A 14475-nucleotide genomic window follows, 5' to 3' on the forward strand; every position below is an offset into this window, starting at 1 on the left:
ACAAGTGGGTGCCATGACTGGGTATAAAAGCAGCTTCCATTAAATGCTAAGTAATTCACAAACAAGGATTGGGCGAGGGTCACCACTTTGTAAGCAAATTGTCGAACAGTTTTAGAACAACATTTCTCAACAAGCTATTGCAAGGAATTTAGGGATTTTACCATCTACGGTCCGTAAAATCATCAAAAGGTTCAGAGAATGTGGAGAAATCACTGCACATAAGCGATGATATTACGGACCTTTGATCCCTCAGGTGGTACTGCATCAAAAACCGACATCAATGTAAAGGATATCACCACATGGGCTCAGGAACAATTCCTAAAACCACTGTCAGTAACTACAGTTGGTCGCTATATCTATAAATGCAAGTTAAAACTCTACTATGCAAAGCGAAGGCCATTTATCAACACAAAGAAATGCTGCCGGTTTTGCTGGGCCCGAGCTCATCTAAGATGGACTGATGCAAAGTGGAAAAGTGTTCTGTGGTCTGACAAGTCCACATTTCAAATTATATTTGAAAACTGTGGACTTGGTTTCCTTTGGAACAAAGAGGAAAATAAACTCCGGATTGTTATAGGCGCAAAGTTCAAAAGCCAGCCTCTGTGATGGTATGGGGGTGTATTAGTGCCCAAAGCATGGGTAACTTACACATCTGTGAAGGCACCATTAATGCTGAATGGTCCATACAGGTTTTGGAGCCAAATATGTTGTCATCCAAGCAACGTTATCATAGACGCCCCTGCTTATTTCAGCGAAACAATGCCAAGCTACGTGTTAAAACAGAGTGGCTTCGTAGTAAAAGAGTGCGGGTACTTTCCTGGCCCGCCTGCAGTCCAGAAATTTCTCCTGTCGAAAATGTGTGGCGCATTATGAAGCGTAAAATACGACAACAAGACCCCAGACTGTTGAACGACTGAAGCTCTACATAAAACAAGAATGGGAAAGAATCCCATTTTCAAAGCTTCAACGATTAGTTTCCTTAGTTCCCAAACGTTTATTGAGTGTTGTTAAAATAAAAGGTAATGTAACACAGTGGTGAACATGCCCTTTCCCAACTACTTTGGGACGTGTTGCAGCCACGAAATTCTAAGTTAATTATTATTTGCAAAAAAAAAAAACAGAGCTTATGAGTTTGAACATAAAATATCTTGTTTTTATAGTGCATTAAATTGAATATGGATTGAAAAGGATTTGCACATCATTGCATTCCGTTTATATTTACATCTAACACAATTTCCCAACTCATATGGAAACGGGGCTTGTATATCTATACCTTTTCTAGGAGTTGCTCAATAGAGTACTTGGCAGCAGTTTTCTTCTTTGCCTTCATATGCATTCTCACTTGCATCCTCTCCTGCGCTGATAGTGCCACAATTCCGGGATCTAAATGCAATGACAGGTTAGCCACCATTTCCACTCATGTTTACTTTAATGTAATGACTTTTGATGACAAACAAAAAACTAGCATTGCCGTGTCTGACTTGACAAGTTGATATCACAGCAAACTCTGCTTACCCTTGCCGGTACGGCTCTCTTTCCTCCGTGGTTTGCCTTTCTTTTTACCCTTAGCTTGTCCTCCCATATTGAAAAAACGGCACTTTCTATTTCCACAAGTAAAATATTGTACCAAGTCAAGCCTCAGAAACACATGGATATACTTTCTGAGGGAGGGGACATGATGCGCATGCGTGAACCAAGATTCTCACTTGGAAACTACGGGAAGTGCAGTGGCCATTTAACCCGTAATAAAAGAACATATTAAACACTCAAAATAAACCGTTGTGTTTTTAAGTTTTTTTGTACTCAGATTATACAATGTAAAAAAAAACACCCAATGCCAACCCTAATATTTTGTAATAATTAATTACCCAAAATATTACGCGGGATGCAATGTGCAGAGTGAGGCTTCGCTAGGGGCGGGATTTCTTTTGATTGAAAGACGTGTGGACCAATGGCTTTACGTATCAAGAACGTACCCTTGACGTCCTGGATTTTAACCAATGAACAAGCGCGTTAGTGTCACACAGAGGCTGCCCTGCCTCCCTTGTAAATACAAATGACACAAGAGGCGTCGCTAACAATATTAATGACATCGCGCGTTCAATACGGAACCTCGAATTAGTATTTCAGGTAATGTTGCATTATTGTCTTATTGCAACGGACATATAATACGAAACCCTGTTCTCATGCATGTAATGTCATGGGAAATATCATTTCCAAGCACTCGGGAGGTTAGCTGTAGTGGTGCTAATGCTAATCTACGTTAGCATTACCTATCAAGCACATCCAGGTTTAAATTGTATAATACGTCGAATTCATACCACGAAACAAAGTAGTCACAAAATCGTATCATTGCTGTCAGCTATCGTCACTTGTATCGTTATTCATTCCTTGCAGCAATTAGCTGTTAGCCTTTTACCTTCTGATGTGTCCATCTTTAATATCCATGATTGTTCATAGTTTAATGTTAAAGTAGCATTGTCACACACATTAGGTGTGGTGTAATTACCCTCTGCCTTTGACCCATCCCTTTGTTCACCCCCTGGGAGGTAAGGGGAGCAGTGAGTAGCAGTGGTGGCCGCGCTCGGGAATCATTTTTTGTGATTTAACCCCCAGTTCCAAACCTTGATGCTGAGTGCCAAGCAGGGAGGTAATTGGTCCCTTTTTTATAGTCTTTGTTAGGACTCAGCCGAGTTTGAAACTCTGATCTCAGGGCGGACACTCTAACCACAAGGCCACTGAGCAGACTGTGTGTACATACCATTCACAGGCAGGTATGTTCTTGCCTAACATATGTACTCCTCCTATCCCCTGACAGGCTAAAGGCGCCACATTGATGTCATCCCTCGTACCAGCCAGTGTCCTGCCAGACCAGAGAGGAAGACGTACCTTGTTTCAGACAGGTAGCTTGTGGCCAATGCCACAGGCTCTACCTGCTCAGGGAAGTGGACTGTCAGCCGACCCGAAGAGCCTGCAATTTAGCCCTAACAGACTTTGGCTTGTTGATTGAGTGGCCATGGATCTACCCCCAGTGAAAGTGGCCATGTCCGAGCTAAATAAGGAGCTTCTTGATCTGGTGTGGGGAAGACCACCGAGTGGAGGAGTTTCGCCATCCATCTTCCGCAGATGGACGCAAGGTACTGTATGATGCCAAGACTGTCGTTGAAACGTTAACGCTAAGTTTGAACAGAAAACACTCGTATCAATTTCTGTCTGTACCAAATGTAGTGCTGTATCTCACCAGAGTTCTGATACTTTCTGATTAGTAGCCAAATGGCCACTTTGTTTTGGTGCACACAGGTCACAGTTGTCTACAGTTGAGTTGAGTTTGAGTTTATTTCGAACATGCAAGCATACAACATGATACATCACAATTTCCAGTTTCTCTATTCAACATGTTTGGAAAGGAGTAGGATGAAACAAAATTTATTTAATCCTACCCATTTTCCTTTACATAGCAGTTGCTAAAACTAAAACGTTTGTTCACTTATTGTTTCTCAATTTATTCACAATAAACTCCATATGTAATCATAAAAATAAATAAATGATAATTTGTGAAGTAAATCATGTTTCATATGGTGAGATTAGTAAGATTATCTAGAAAAATCAATGGATGGATGTAATAAATACATAATGTTTATCATGGTTCTTCTTCTTTGTACTTTGTAAACACTTTAAGTTTGAAGAGTTTCTTGAACTGGATCATTGTATTACAATTTTTTTTATTTCTTTGCTTAATCCATTCCATAATTTAATTCCACATACTGATTTACTGAAGGTCTTAATTGTTGTACATGTGTGCGTACAAATGTTTTAAATAACATTTTTCTCTAAGATTATATTTCTCGTCTTTTGTTGAGAAGAATTTTTGTGTATTATAGGGTAGCAGATTGTAGTGTGTTTTGTGGATAATTTTAGCTGTTTGCAAATTCACTATGTCGTGAAATTTCAGTGTTATTGATTCAATGAATAAAGGGTTTGTATGTTCTCGTGCGTGTTAGAAATTGTATTACAGCTTGAGCAAGAGTGTTAACTTGCATTTATTATAGACTTATATGGTGTATGACAGTGATTCTCAAACTTTTTTCACCAAGTACCACCTAAGAAAACACTTGGCTCTCCAAGTACCACCATAATAACCAACCGATTAAAATATGGTAGCTGGGTAGGTCTAAGTATTCCTTAATAACAATGCATAGGTATTATTTAACAAGTATATTTAACATTACACAGTTGAAACAGTGACACTGTGTTTGAATATAGGAAAATAAAACATGTTTTTAATTGTTAGTATTTTTTTATATTGTATTGGACTGGGTTCTTTGCTCGGTTCCAAATATAGTTTTTTCAATATTTAGCAGTTTTCAATGTCCTTGAATGCATCATTGTTACATGCATTTCTCTGCCAATGTTCGTCTTTGTTTACATGTGTTCTGCGGAGAATGTGGAGAGCATTCAGTTCTCTCACGTGTTGAGTAATAGAAATGATGGAGTAATACGGTTCTGTTTGTGTCTTAATTGTTTATTTTGGAGTCAACTACGGCCAACAGTCGGCTTGTAATGACTTCCATTAAAGGCTGATAAGCCCTTTGATAACGGCTCAAGTCACCATTACAATATTTAATAGATTTTTTTATTGTACCCCTAGATTGGGCCCGTGTACTACAGTTGAATAATCACTTGTATACAGCAGTTTTTCTCAAATATTTTCTGTTATGCACCCTCAAGGAAGAAGAAGATATATTGCGCTCCCTCACTCTCCACCGTGACTATAAATAGTAAAATTTGTCTAGAAAATTGTTATCACTATATCTCTGCATAACATTGTTAGCTTTTTAACATTAAAGTAAACAACAAAGCGGTCTTTCTTCATCTCCCACCATGGTTACATTGAAGCCAAGTGCTCCCTACGCTTCATCATATTCTATAGTACGGCAAAGCACCTCTACAGCCGTCTGTTCTTATCACTTTCTAAGGGTCAGGTTAGCACTGCGGCTGTCAAAATAAATGAGTTAACTCATGTGATTAATCACCAAAAAATATTACATTAATCATGAACACACTTAGATGAATCATGTCATTTATTTTGACCCTACAAGTGATCAGGTCAATGCATACGTCAGTAGAAAAATGAGTGAGGAGACTGACTCACTCCAATATAAACCTAAAACAGGTTCTCAAATGGGGGTACTTGAAAGTATGCCAAGGGGTACGTGAGATTTAAAAAAAATAAAAAAAATCTAAAAATAGCGACAATTCAAAAATCATTTATAAATATATTTATTGAATAATACTTCAACAAAATATGACTATAAGTTCATAAATTGTGAAAAGAAATGCAACAATGCAATATTCAGTGATGACAGCAAGATTTTTTGTGGACATGTTCTATAAATATTGATGTTAAAGATTTCTTTTTTTGTGAAAAAATGTTTAGAATAAGATTCATGGATCCATATGGATCTCTATTACAACTTTAAGTTGATGATTACTTCTATGTGTAGAAATCTTTATTTATAAATGAATCACTTGTTTATTTTTCAACAAGTTTTTAGTTGTTTTTTTTATATCTTTTTTTCCAAATAGTTAAAAAAAAACACTACAAATGAGCAATATTTTGCATTGTTATACAATTTAATAAATCAGAAACTGATGACATAGTGCTGTATTTTACTTCTTTATCAACATGTCACGAGGGAGGTGCTGGACATTGAGTCCGAGTGGACCATGTTCCGCACCTCTATTGTCGAGGCGGCAGATCGGAGCTGTGGCCGCAAGGTAGTTGGTGCCTGTCGGGGCGGCAATCCTAAAACCCCTTGGTGGACACCAGCGGTGAGGGATGCCGTCAAGCTGAAGAAGGAGTCCTATCGGGTCCTTTTGGCTCATAGGACTCCGGAGGCAGTGGACAGGTACCGACAGGCCAAGCGGTGTGCAGCTTCAGCGGTCGCGGAGGCAAAAACTCGGACATGGGAAGAGTTCGGGGAAGCCATGGAAAACGACTTCTGGACGGCTTCGAAGCGATTCTGGACCACCGTCCGCCGCCTCAGGAAGGGGAAGCAGTGCACTATCAACACCGTGTATGGTGCGGATGGTGTTCTGCTGACCTCGACTGCGGATGTTGTGGATAGGTGGAAGGAATACTTCGAAGACCTCCTCAATCCCACCAACACGTCTTCCTATGAGGAAGCAGTGCCTGGGGAATCTGTGGTGGACTCTCCTATTTCTGGGGCTGAGGTCGCTGAGGTAGTTAAAAAGCTCCTCGGTGGCAAGGCCCCAGGGGTGGACGAGATCCGCCCGGAGTTCCTTAAGGCTCTGGATGCTGTGGGGCTGTCTTGGTTGACAAGACTTTGCAGCATCGCGTGGACATCGGGGGCGGTACCTCTGGATTGGCAGACCGGGGTGTTGGTTCCTCTCTTTAAGAAGGGGGACCGGAGGGTGTGTTCCAACTATCGTGGGATCACACTCCTCAGCCTTCCCGGTAAGGTTTATTCAGGTGTACTGGAGAGGAGGCTACGTCGGATAGTCGAACCTCGGATTCAGGAGGAACAGTGTGGTTTTCGTCCTGGTCGTGGAACTGTGGACCAGCTCTATACTCTCGGCAGGGTTCTTGAGGGTGCATGGGAGTTTGCCCAACCAGTCTACATGTGCTTTGTGGACTTGGAGAAGGCATTCGACCGTGTCCCTCGGGAAGTCCTGTGGGGAGTGCTCAGAGAGTATGGGGTATCGGACTGTCTTATTGTGGCGGTCCGTTCCCTGTACGATCAGTGCCAGAGCTTGGTTCGCATTGCCGGCAGTAAGTCGAACACATTTCCAGTGAGGGTTGGACTCCGCCAAGGCTGTCCTTTGTCACCGATTCTGTTCATAACTTTTATGGACAGAATTTCTAGGCGCAGTCAAGGCGTTGAGGGGTTCCGGTTTGGTAACCGCAGGATTAGGTCTCTGCTTTTTGCAGATGATGTGGTCCTGATGGCTTCATCTGACCGGGATCTTCAGCTCTCGCTGGATCGGTTCGCAGCCGAGTGTGAAGCGACCGGAATGAGAATCAGCACCTCCAAATCCGAGTCCATGGTTCTCGCCCGGAAAAGGGTGGAGTGCCATCTCCGGGTTGGGGAGGAGACCCTGCCCCAAGTGGAGGAGTTCAAGTACCTAGGAGTCTTGTTCACGAGTGGGGGAAGAGTGGATCGTGAGATCGACAGGCGGATCGGTGCGGCGTCTTCAGTAATGCGGACGTTGTACCGATCCGTTGTGGTGAAGAAGGAGCTGAGCCGGAAGGCAAAGCTCTCAATTTACCGGTCGATCTACGTTCCCATCCTCACCTATGGTCATGAGCTTTGGGTCATGACCGAAAGGATAAGATCACGGGTACAAGCGGCCGAAATGAGTTTCCTCCGCCGTGTGGCGGGGCTCTCCCTTAGAGATAGGGTGAGAAGCTCTGCCATCCGGGAGGAACTCAAAGTAAAGCCGCTGCTCCTCCACATCGAGAGGAGCCAGATGAGGTGGTTCGGGCATCTGGTCAGGATGCCACCCGAACGCCTCCCTAGGGAGGTGTTTAGGGCACGTCCAACCGGTAGGAGGCCACGGGGAAGACCCAGGACACGTTGGGAAGACTATGTCTCCCGGCTGGCCTGGGAACGCCTCGGGATCCCCCAGGAAGAGCTAGACGAAGTGGCTGGGGAGAGGGAAGTCTGGGTTTCCCTGCTTAGGCTGTTGCCCCCGCGACCCGACCTCGGATAAGCGGAAGATGATGGATGATGGATGGATACAATTGCATTTATGTACAAATATTGGGGTCTTTTCTGAAGGAACTTTTAATTATGTAAGTGAGTAATCACCTGTGATTTATTGTGATTAATCCAAATTTCAAAATGTAATTAATCAGATTTAAAAACATATGTAATAATTTGACAGTCCTTATTAGCACACATTATTATTGATGCCATTGGAAATAATTGTGCAGTAATCCTTTCTGCACCATTCTGGTAAAGTCCAACTAAATATTTTCTTATTGTGTACATAGTGAAAGTGCCAGCTATAGCTTTGGTTTATTCATGTATTTTTTTTTTAAACTCTGCATCTAAGGGTTTGTGTTCAGTCAGAGTGAACGCACAGCACTGGAGCAGTTTGAAGGAGGACCGTGTGCTGTAATTGTACCCGTGCAGGTATGATTCTTTTTAAATCTTTTGATATAATACTCCAAAAAGACAAATTGAGACACAACCCATTGAGAAAGCTAAGTACATGTTTTGCTCCTTGCAGGCATTCCTCCTGAAGACCCTTCTCTTTAACCGAGAGACGTCAGACTGGCGGCACATAACCGGTAGATTACTTACTTGAAACGCCAAACTACTTTTTCCCTATGCATAAAACATTTTGCCGGATTTGTTTATGCATGCCAGAGGAAGAACAGAAAACAGTCCTGTGCTCCACGCTGAGTGAGATCCTAGAGTCGGCCTGTTCCAGCTCCTCTACAGAATTCTGCCTGGTTACGTGGGCCAAGGGACATAGCCTTCATAACCATACTAAGATGAAGGCACAGTCAAAAACTGAAGGCACGCCAGAGCCGGAGAGCAGCCAACCACCTGAGGAGCAGCAGCAGCAGCAGCAGCAATCTTGTGAGTCTTATAGCTGTTGAGTTACACTCCTTCACTCAGTCTTTGTCTTTAAAATTAGTCACACAAATAGTACTTTGGATGACGAGCTGTAATAAACTTCAGATGACTAGTTGTAATACACTCTCTGAATGAATAGCTGTAATACACTCTCTGGATGACAAGCTATAATGCACTTTGTATGACGAGCTGTAATACACTCTCTGGATGACTAGCTGTAATACACTCTCTGGATGACTAGCTGTAAAACACTATGGTCTGTTGCTGTGTTATGCTCTGATACTGCAGTGTTTGTGTTTAGCTGCTTTGACTGCTGAGGACCTTGGCTTTGAGAGATTTCACAGTATTCTTAGGTAAGTGACACTTGTTTTTTACCTCATCTAAGACTTTTTATGCTCATACTTGAAACTTAATTGTTGAATGGTGTTGTTGGTTTTTTCTCAGTAGAAGAATACATGCAAACCCCGTTTCAATATGAGTTGGGAAATTGTGTTAGATGTAAATATAAATGGAATACAATGATTTGCAAATCCTTTTCAAACTATATCCATTTGAATGCACTACAAAGACAGGATATGTGATGTTCAAACTCATAAACTTTTTTTTTTTGCAAATAATAACTTAGAATTTCATGGCTGCAACACGTGCCAAAGTAGTTGGGAAAGGGCATGTTCACCACTGTGATACATCACCTTTTCTTTTAACAAAACTCAATAAACATTTGAAAACTGAGGAAACTAATTGTTGAAGCCTTGAAAGTGGAATTCTTTCCCGTTTTTGTTTTATGTACAGTTTCAGTCGTTCAAAAGTCTGGGGTCTCCGCTGTCGTATTTTACGCTTCATAATGCGCTACACATTTTCGATGGGAGACAGGTGTGGACAGCAGGCGGGCCAGGAAAGTACCCGCACTCTTTTTTTTTTTTTTACAAAGCCACGCTGTTGTAACACGTGCTAAATGTGGCTTGGCATTGTCTTGCTGAAATAAGCAGGGGCGTCCATGAAAAAGACGGCACTTAGTTGGCAGCATATGTTGTTCCAAAACATTTATGTACCTTTCAGCATTAATGGTGCCTTCACAGATGTGTAAGTTACCCATGGCTTGGGCACTAATGCACCTCCATACCATCACAGAGGCTGGCTTTTGAACTTTGCGTTGATAACAGTCTGGATGGTTCGCTTATCCTTTGGTCCGAATGACACGATGTCGAATATTTCCAAAAACAATTTCAAATGTGGACTCGTCAGACCACAGAACACTTTTCCAATTTGCATCAGTCCATCTTAGATGATCTCGGGCCCAGAGAAGCCGGTGGTGTTTCTGGATGTTGTTGATAAATGGCTTTCGCTTTGCCTAGTTGAGCTTTAACTTGCACTTACAGATGTAGTGACGAGCTGTATTTAGTGACATTGGTTTTCTGAAGTGTTCCTGAGTCCATGTGGTGATATTCTTTAGAGATTGATGTCGGTTTTTGATACAGTGTCGTCTGTGGGATCGAAGGTCACGGTCATTCAATGTTGGTTTCCTGCCATGCCGCTTACCTGGTGTGATTTCTCCAGATTCTCTGAACCTTTTGATGATATTATGGACCATAGATGTTGAAATCCCAAATGTTTTTGCAATTGCACTTTGAGAAACGTTGTTCTTAAACTGTTTGACTATTTGCTCACGCAGTTGTGGACAAAGGGGTGTACCTCGCCCCATCCTTTTTGTGAAAGACTGAGCATTTTTTGGGAAGCTGTTTTAAACCAATCATGGCACCCATCTGTTCCCAATTAGCCTGCACACCTGTGGGATGTTTCACATAAGTGTTTGAAGAGCATTTCTCAACTTTATCAGTATGTATTGCCACCTTTCCCAACTTCTTTGTCACGTGTTGCTGGTATCAAATTCTAAAGTTAATGATTATTTGCAAAAAAAAAGACTTATCAGTTTGAACATCAAATATGTTGTCTTTGTAGCATATTCAACTTAATATGGGTTGAAAATGATTTGCTAATCATTGTATTCCTTTTTATATTTATATCTAACACATTTAATAACTGAACTTGGAAGTTAGGTGGGTTGTGAGTTTGAGACCTTAACACTAAAGTAATTTAAAGTAGCTTTTTCCAAAGCAGTATTAAACCATACAACACATACAGTACTGGTTGCAGAGTCCAAAATCAGCAAGAGGCACTGCTGTCTGTCTGCATGCCAAGAAACGTAAGCTGGATAAAATACTGGACTGACCCTGACAATAAGATGACCCCTCTTTGTCAAGACCCTTTTTTTGGACAAAAAATGTTGACGCCAAAAACATGCTTCTTTTTTTTTTTTTTTTTTTTAGTATTAGTGAATTGATAACTGGTCGAGTATAAAAAGTGATATCCTACACTGTGTTCCAAAGTTTAATGCAAATTGGATTTAACAGTCAAAAACATGTATTTTTGTTTTTTTCCATTAAACTCATAAATGGTATTGGCTTAAGGCTCTGTAGCTCATTGACATCAATCTCAGACGCCTGTGATAAATAGTCTCCCAGGTGAGCCTAATCAAAGGAAAACTGCTTAAAAGTGATGTTCCACATTATTAAGCAGGCCACAGGTTTCAAGCTATATGGGGAAGAAAGACGATCTGAAAAGCGTAAGATAATACTAGTGATGGGTTGATGAGGCGTCATGTATCGTTTTGACACATTGCAAAACTGTATTGACACTGTGTCAATGTCACAAAAACTGACATCTGCTGGACATTAAAAATCCCTACACGCAACCTATGGACCGCCTCAACTGACACTGATTTTATGACCTAGTATATACAGGTACAATAATATAAACCAAGTCATTGTATTTTATTTAGGATTATTTCATATCTTCATTTAAATAAAAATATATTTTTATCTTTTTTAGATAGAGTCAATAAATAATGTGAAGATGTATCATAACATGGAAATCTAAGAGAACGTGTTGTGAATGAGAATACTTGTGGACTGGGAATTTAATCTTTTTTTTTTTTTTTACTCGCGCTCTGAATAGCACTGTTGATTATTTGATTGAAGCTTTTATTAGTAGATTGCACAGTACAGTACATATTCCATACAATTGACCACTAAATGATAACACCCTGATAAGTTTTTCAACTTGTTTAAGTCGGGGTCCACTTTAATCAATTCATGGTAAAAACGTAATAAGTGATCCATCAAGCTGGATTTGAACCAGTGCCCAAAGGAACTCAGCATGAACAGTTACAGCCCTCCACTTTACCAACTGAGCTACCGAAACGGATTAACACAAAAACACATACCGTTACAGACCTACTAACAGATCGAGTAGAAACTTCATCGGATTTAGAGAGGAGCTGAACAAATTTACCTCGTGGATCATTAAAGTTTGTCTAAGTCTAAGTCTTCTAAAAGGCCATTGCAAAGCAGCTAAAAGATATGTTAAGCCGCTGGTGCCTCTGTAGTCCCACGAACCTCAAGATGTAGGATCCTCAAGAAGTTTGCAAGTGTTCTTAAAACTAATATTCAGCCACCCCTAATCAATGCTCACAAGTAGAAACAGTTGCAGTGGGCTCAGGAATACATGAAGACTCATTTTCAAACAGTTGTGTTTACCGATGAGTGCCGTGCAACCCTAGATGGTCCAGATGGCGGGAGCAGTTGATGGTTGGTGAATGGCCACAATGTCTCAACAAGGCTGAGACGGCAGCAAGGGTTGGGGGTGTAATGTTTTGGGCTGGAATTATGGGGATAGAGCTGGTAGGTCCCTGACGGTGTGAAAATGACCTCTGCAAAGTATGTAGAGTTTCTGACTCACCACTTTATTCCATGGTACAAAAAGAAGAACCGTACCTTTCACCAATTAAATAATTTTTAATGCTTGACAATGCCCCATCTCATGCTGCAAAGAACACCACCGAGTCACTGGCTGCTATGGAGATAAGAAGAGATAAACTAATGGTGTGGCCACCATCCTCCTGTCATCACCCCTATTGAAAACCTCTGGGGCATCATCAAGCAAAGGATCTATGAGGGTGGGCGACAGTTCATATCCAAGCAGCAGCTCTGGGACGCTATTCTAACATCCTGCAAATTAATTAAAGCTGAAACTCCAAGAACTCACAAGTTCAATGGATGTAAGGCTTATGAAAGTGATATTAAGCAAGGGGTCCAATATTAATTAACATGTAACTCAGCCGGTTTCATCAAAAGTTATTTCAATCAAAAATATTTTGATTTTTATGGTCTTATGCTACAAGTTCAATATGTGACCATTTTGAGTTCTTTACAGCCAAACAAAAAGTATTGAAACACTTATGTGCTTAATTTGGAACAGCAGACTGAGTTATTTATTGTATTGTAAAAATAATGTTATCATTTCGAGATTTGTTCAATGAAATTTTAATCAAACTCTTAACGGCTGATGACTTGAAAATCATACTGACTGACATTTGCATCAATTATTTATAAAAAATTGAGTCAAATGCACTTTGCATAATAACTTGGAACACAGTGAAAAGGCTGTGACATCAACTCTGCTAGTTTGCTAACTTGTTAATAACGTTTGACACAGAGGGTCTTGTCACAGCAGTATCACTCCAAATGTGAATGAGTGACAGGAGGAAAAGTTCTCGGGCTAAGTTGTTTGATGTCACCTGTTGGTTTGCATGTACAGTGAACATTTTTAGTCCCCGAAATATAAATTAGAGTATTTTTTTAAGATTAAAAAACATTCAGGTTAGTACGGTAACTATTAAGTGCTTTAAAACGGAGTACAGTGTTCCTTGATTATCGTGGGGGTTACCTTCTGACTACACCGGGTAGGGGAATTTTCAGGACCGCACTGAAGTAGGTGAATGTTCGATAAGTAGAGGTGCTGCTTATTTTACAATTTGTATGAGTATTCTATGCATTTTATATATTTCTCAGCCCTCCACACACACCACTCTGCTTTCACACACACTTATGAACAAATCCTATGCTCTTAAAACACTTCATATGCTCTAAAATAGGGGTGTCAAACTCATTTTAGCTCAGGGGCTAAAAAGAGGAATATCTATTCTAAAATTATGGCATATTAACTTGAAAATATAACTACTACAACTTCAGATATTTTTGTGTTTTACTTTGGCCCAAAATAGAACAAGAACATTCTGAAAATTTAAATATCACAAATAATCATAGAGGTCGAAGACCTCTATGAAGAAGACAAAACATGGACCCATATTTCCCTCGCCCGGACGCAGGTCACCGGGGCCCCCTTCTGGAGCCAGACCCGGAGGTGGGGCACGATGGCGAGCGCCTGGTGGCCGGGCCAGTTCCCATGGGGCCCGGCCGGGCACAGCCCGAAGAGGCAACGGGGGTCACCCCTCCAATGGGCTCACCACCCATAGCAGGGGCCATAGAGGTCGGGTGCAATGTAAGCTGGGCGGAAGCCGAAGGCAGGGCACTTGGCGGTCCGATCCTCGGCTACAGAAGCTAGCTCTTGGGACGTGGAACGTCACCTCACTGGGGGGGAAAGAGCCTGAGCTAGTGCGCGAAGTGGAGAAGTTCCGGCTGGATATGGTCGGACTCACTTCGACGCACAGCAAGGGCTCTGGAACCACTTCTCTCGAGAGGGACTGGACCCTCTTCTACTCTGGCGTTGCCGACAGTGAGAGGCGACGGGCTGGGGTGGCAATTCTGGTTTCCCCCCGGCTTAAAGCCTGCACGTTGGAGTTCAACCCAGTGGACGAAAGGGTAGCCTCCCTCCGCCTTCGGGTGGGGGGACGGGTCCTGACTGTTGTTTGTGCTTATGCACCAAACAGCAGTTCAGAGTACCCACCCGTTTTGGGTACACTCGAGGGAGTACTGGAAAGTGCTCCCCCGGGTGATTCCCTTGTCCT

The 14475-nt window shown here is 41.7% G+C and overlaps 2 protein-coding genes across 3 annotated transcripts in view; one reads left to right on the forward strand and one right to left on the reverse strand.

Moving 5' to 3' along the window:
• Nucleotides 1-1714, reverse strand: part of si:dkey-12j5.1 (uncharacterized) — a 128358-nt gene extending 126644 nt beyond the window's left edge. Inside the window, 2 exon segments of the mRNA XM_061915747.1 lie at nucleotides 1274-1383; nucleotides 1516-1714. Of these exon segments, the coding sequence (XP_061771731.1) occupies nucleotides 1274-1383; nucleotides 1516-1582 (177 nt within the window). The 5' untranslated portion in view covers nucleotides 1583-1714.
• A 292-nt stretch (nucleotides 1715-2006) lies between these two features.
• mindy3 (MINDY lysine 48 deubiquitinase 3) overlaps nucleotides 2007-14475 on the forward strand; it is a 49426-nt gene continuing 36957 nt past the window's right edge. The window contains exons 1-6 of one of the 2 annotated variants that reach the window (XM_061915746.1): nucleotides 2007-2130; nucleotides 2819-3137; nucleotides 8080-8159; nucleotides 8257-8317; nucleotides 8397-8612; nucleotides 8911-8962. In XM_061915746.1, coding sequence (XP_061771730.1) covers nucleotides 3017-3137; nucleotides 8080-8159; nucleotides 8257-8317; nucleotides 8397-8612; nucleotides 8911-8962 — 530 coding nt within the window. In that variant the 5' untranslated portion in view covers nucleotides 2007-2130; nucleotides 2819-3016. Of the gene's footprint in view, nucleotides 2131-2235; nucleotides 2651-2818; nucleotides 3138-8079; nucleotides 8160-8256; nucleotides 8318-8396; nucleotides 8613-8910; nucleotides 8963-14475 lie in introns of those variants that run through there. The other variant, XM_061915745.1, reaches the window with a different exon arrangement.

The sequence above is a fragment of the Nerophis ophidion genome, linkage group LG11, assembly GCF_033978795.1.
Source record: "Nerophis ophidion isolate RoL-2023_Sa linkage group LG11, RoL_Noph_v1.0, whole genome shotgun sequence".
In the NCBI taxonomy this organism is placed as follows: Eukaryota; Metazoa; Chordata; class Actinopteri; order Syngnathiformes; family Syngnathidae; genus Nerophis; species Nerophis ophidion.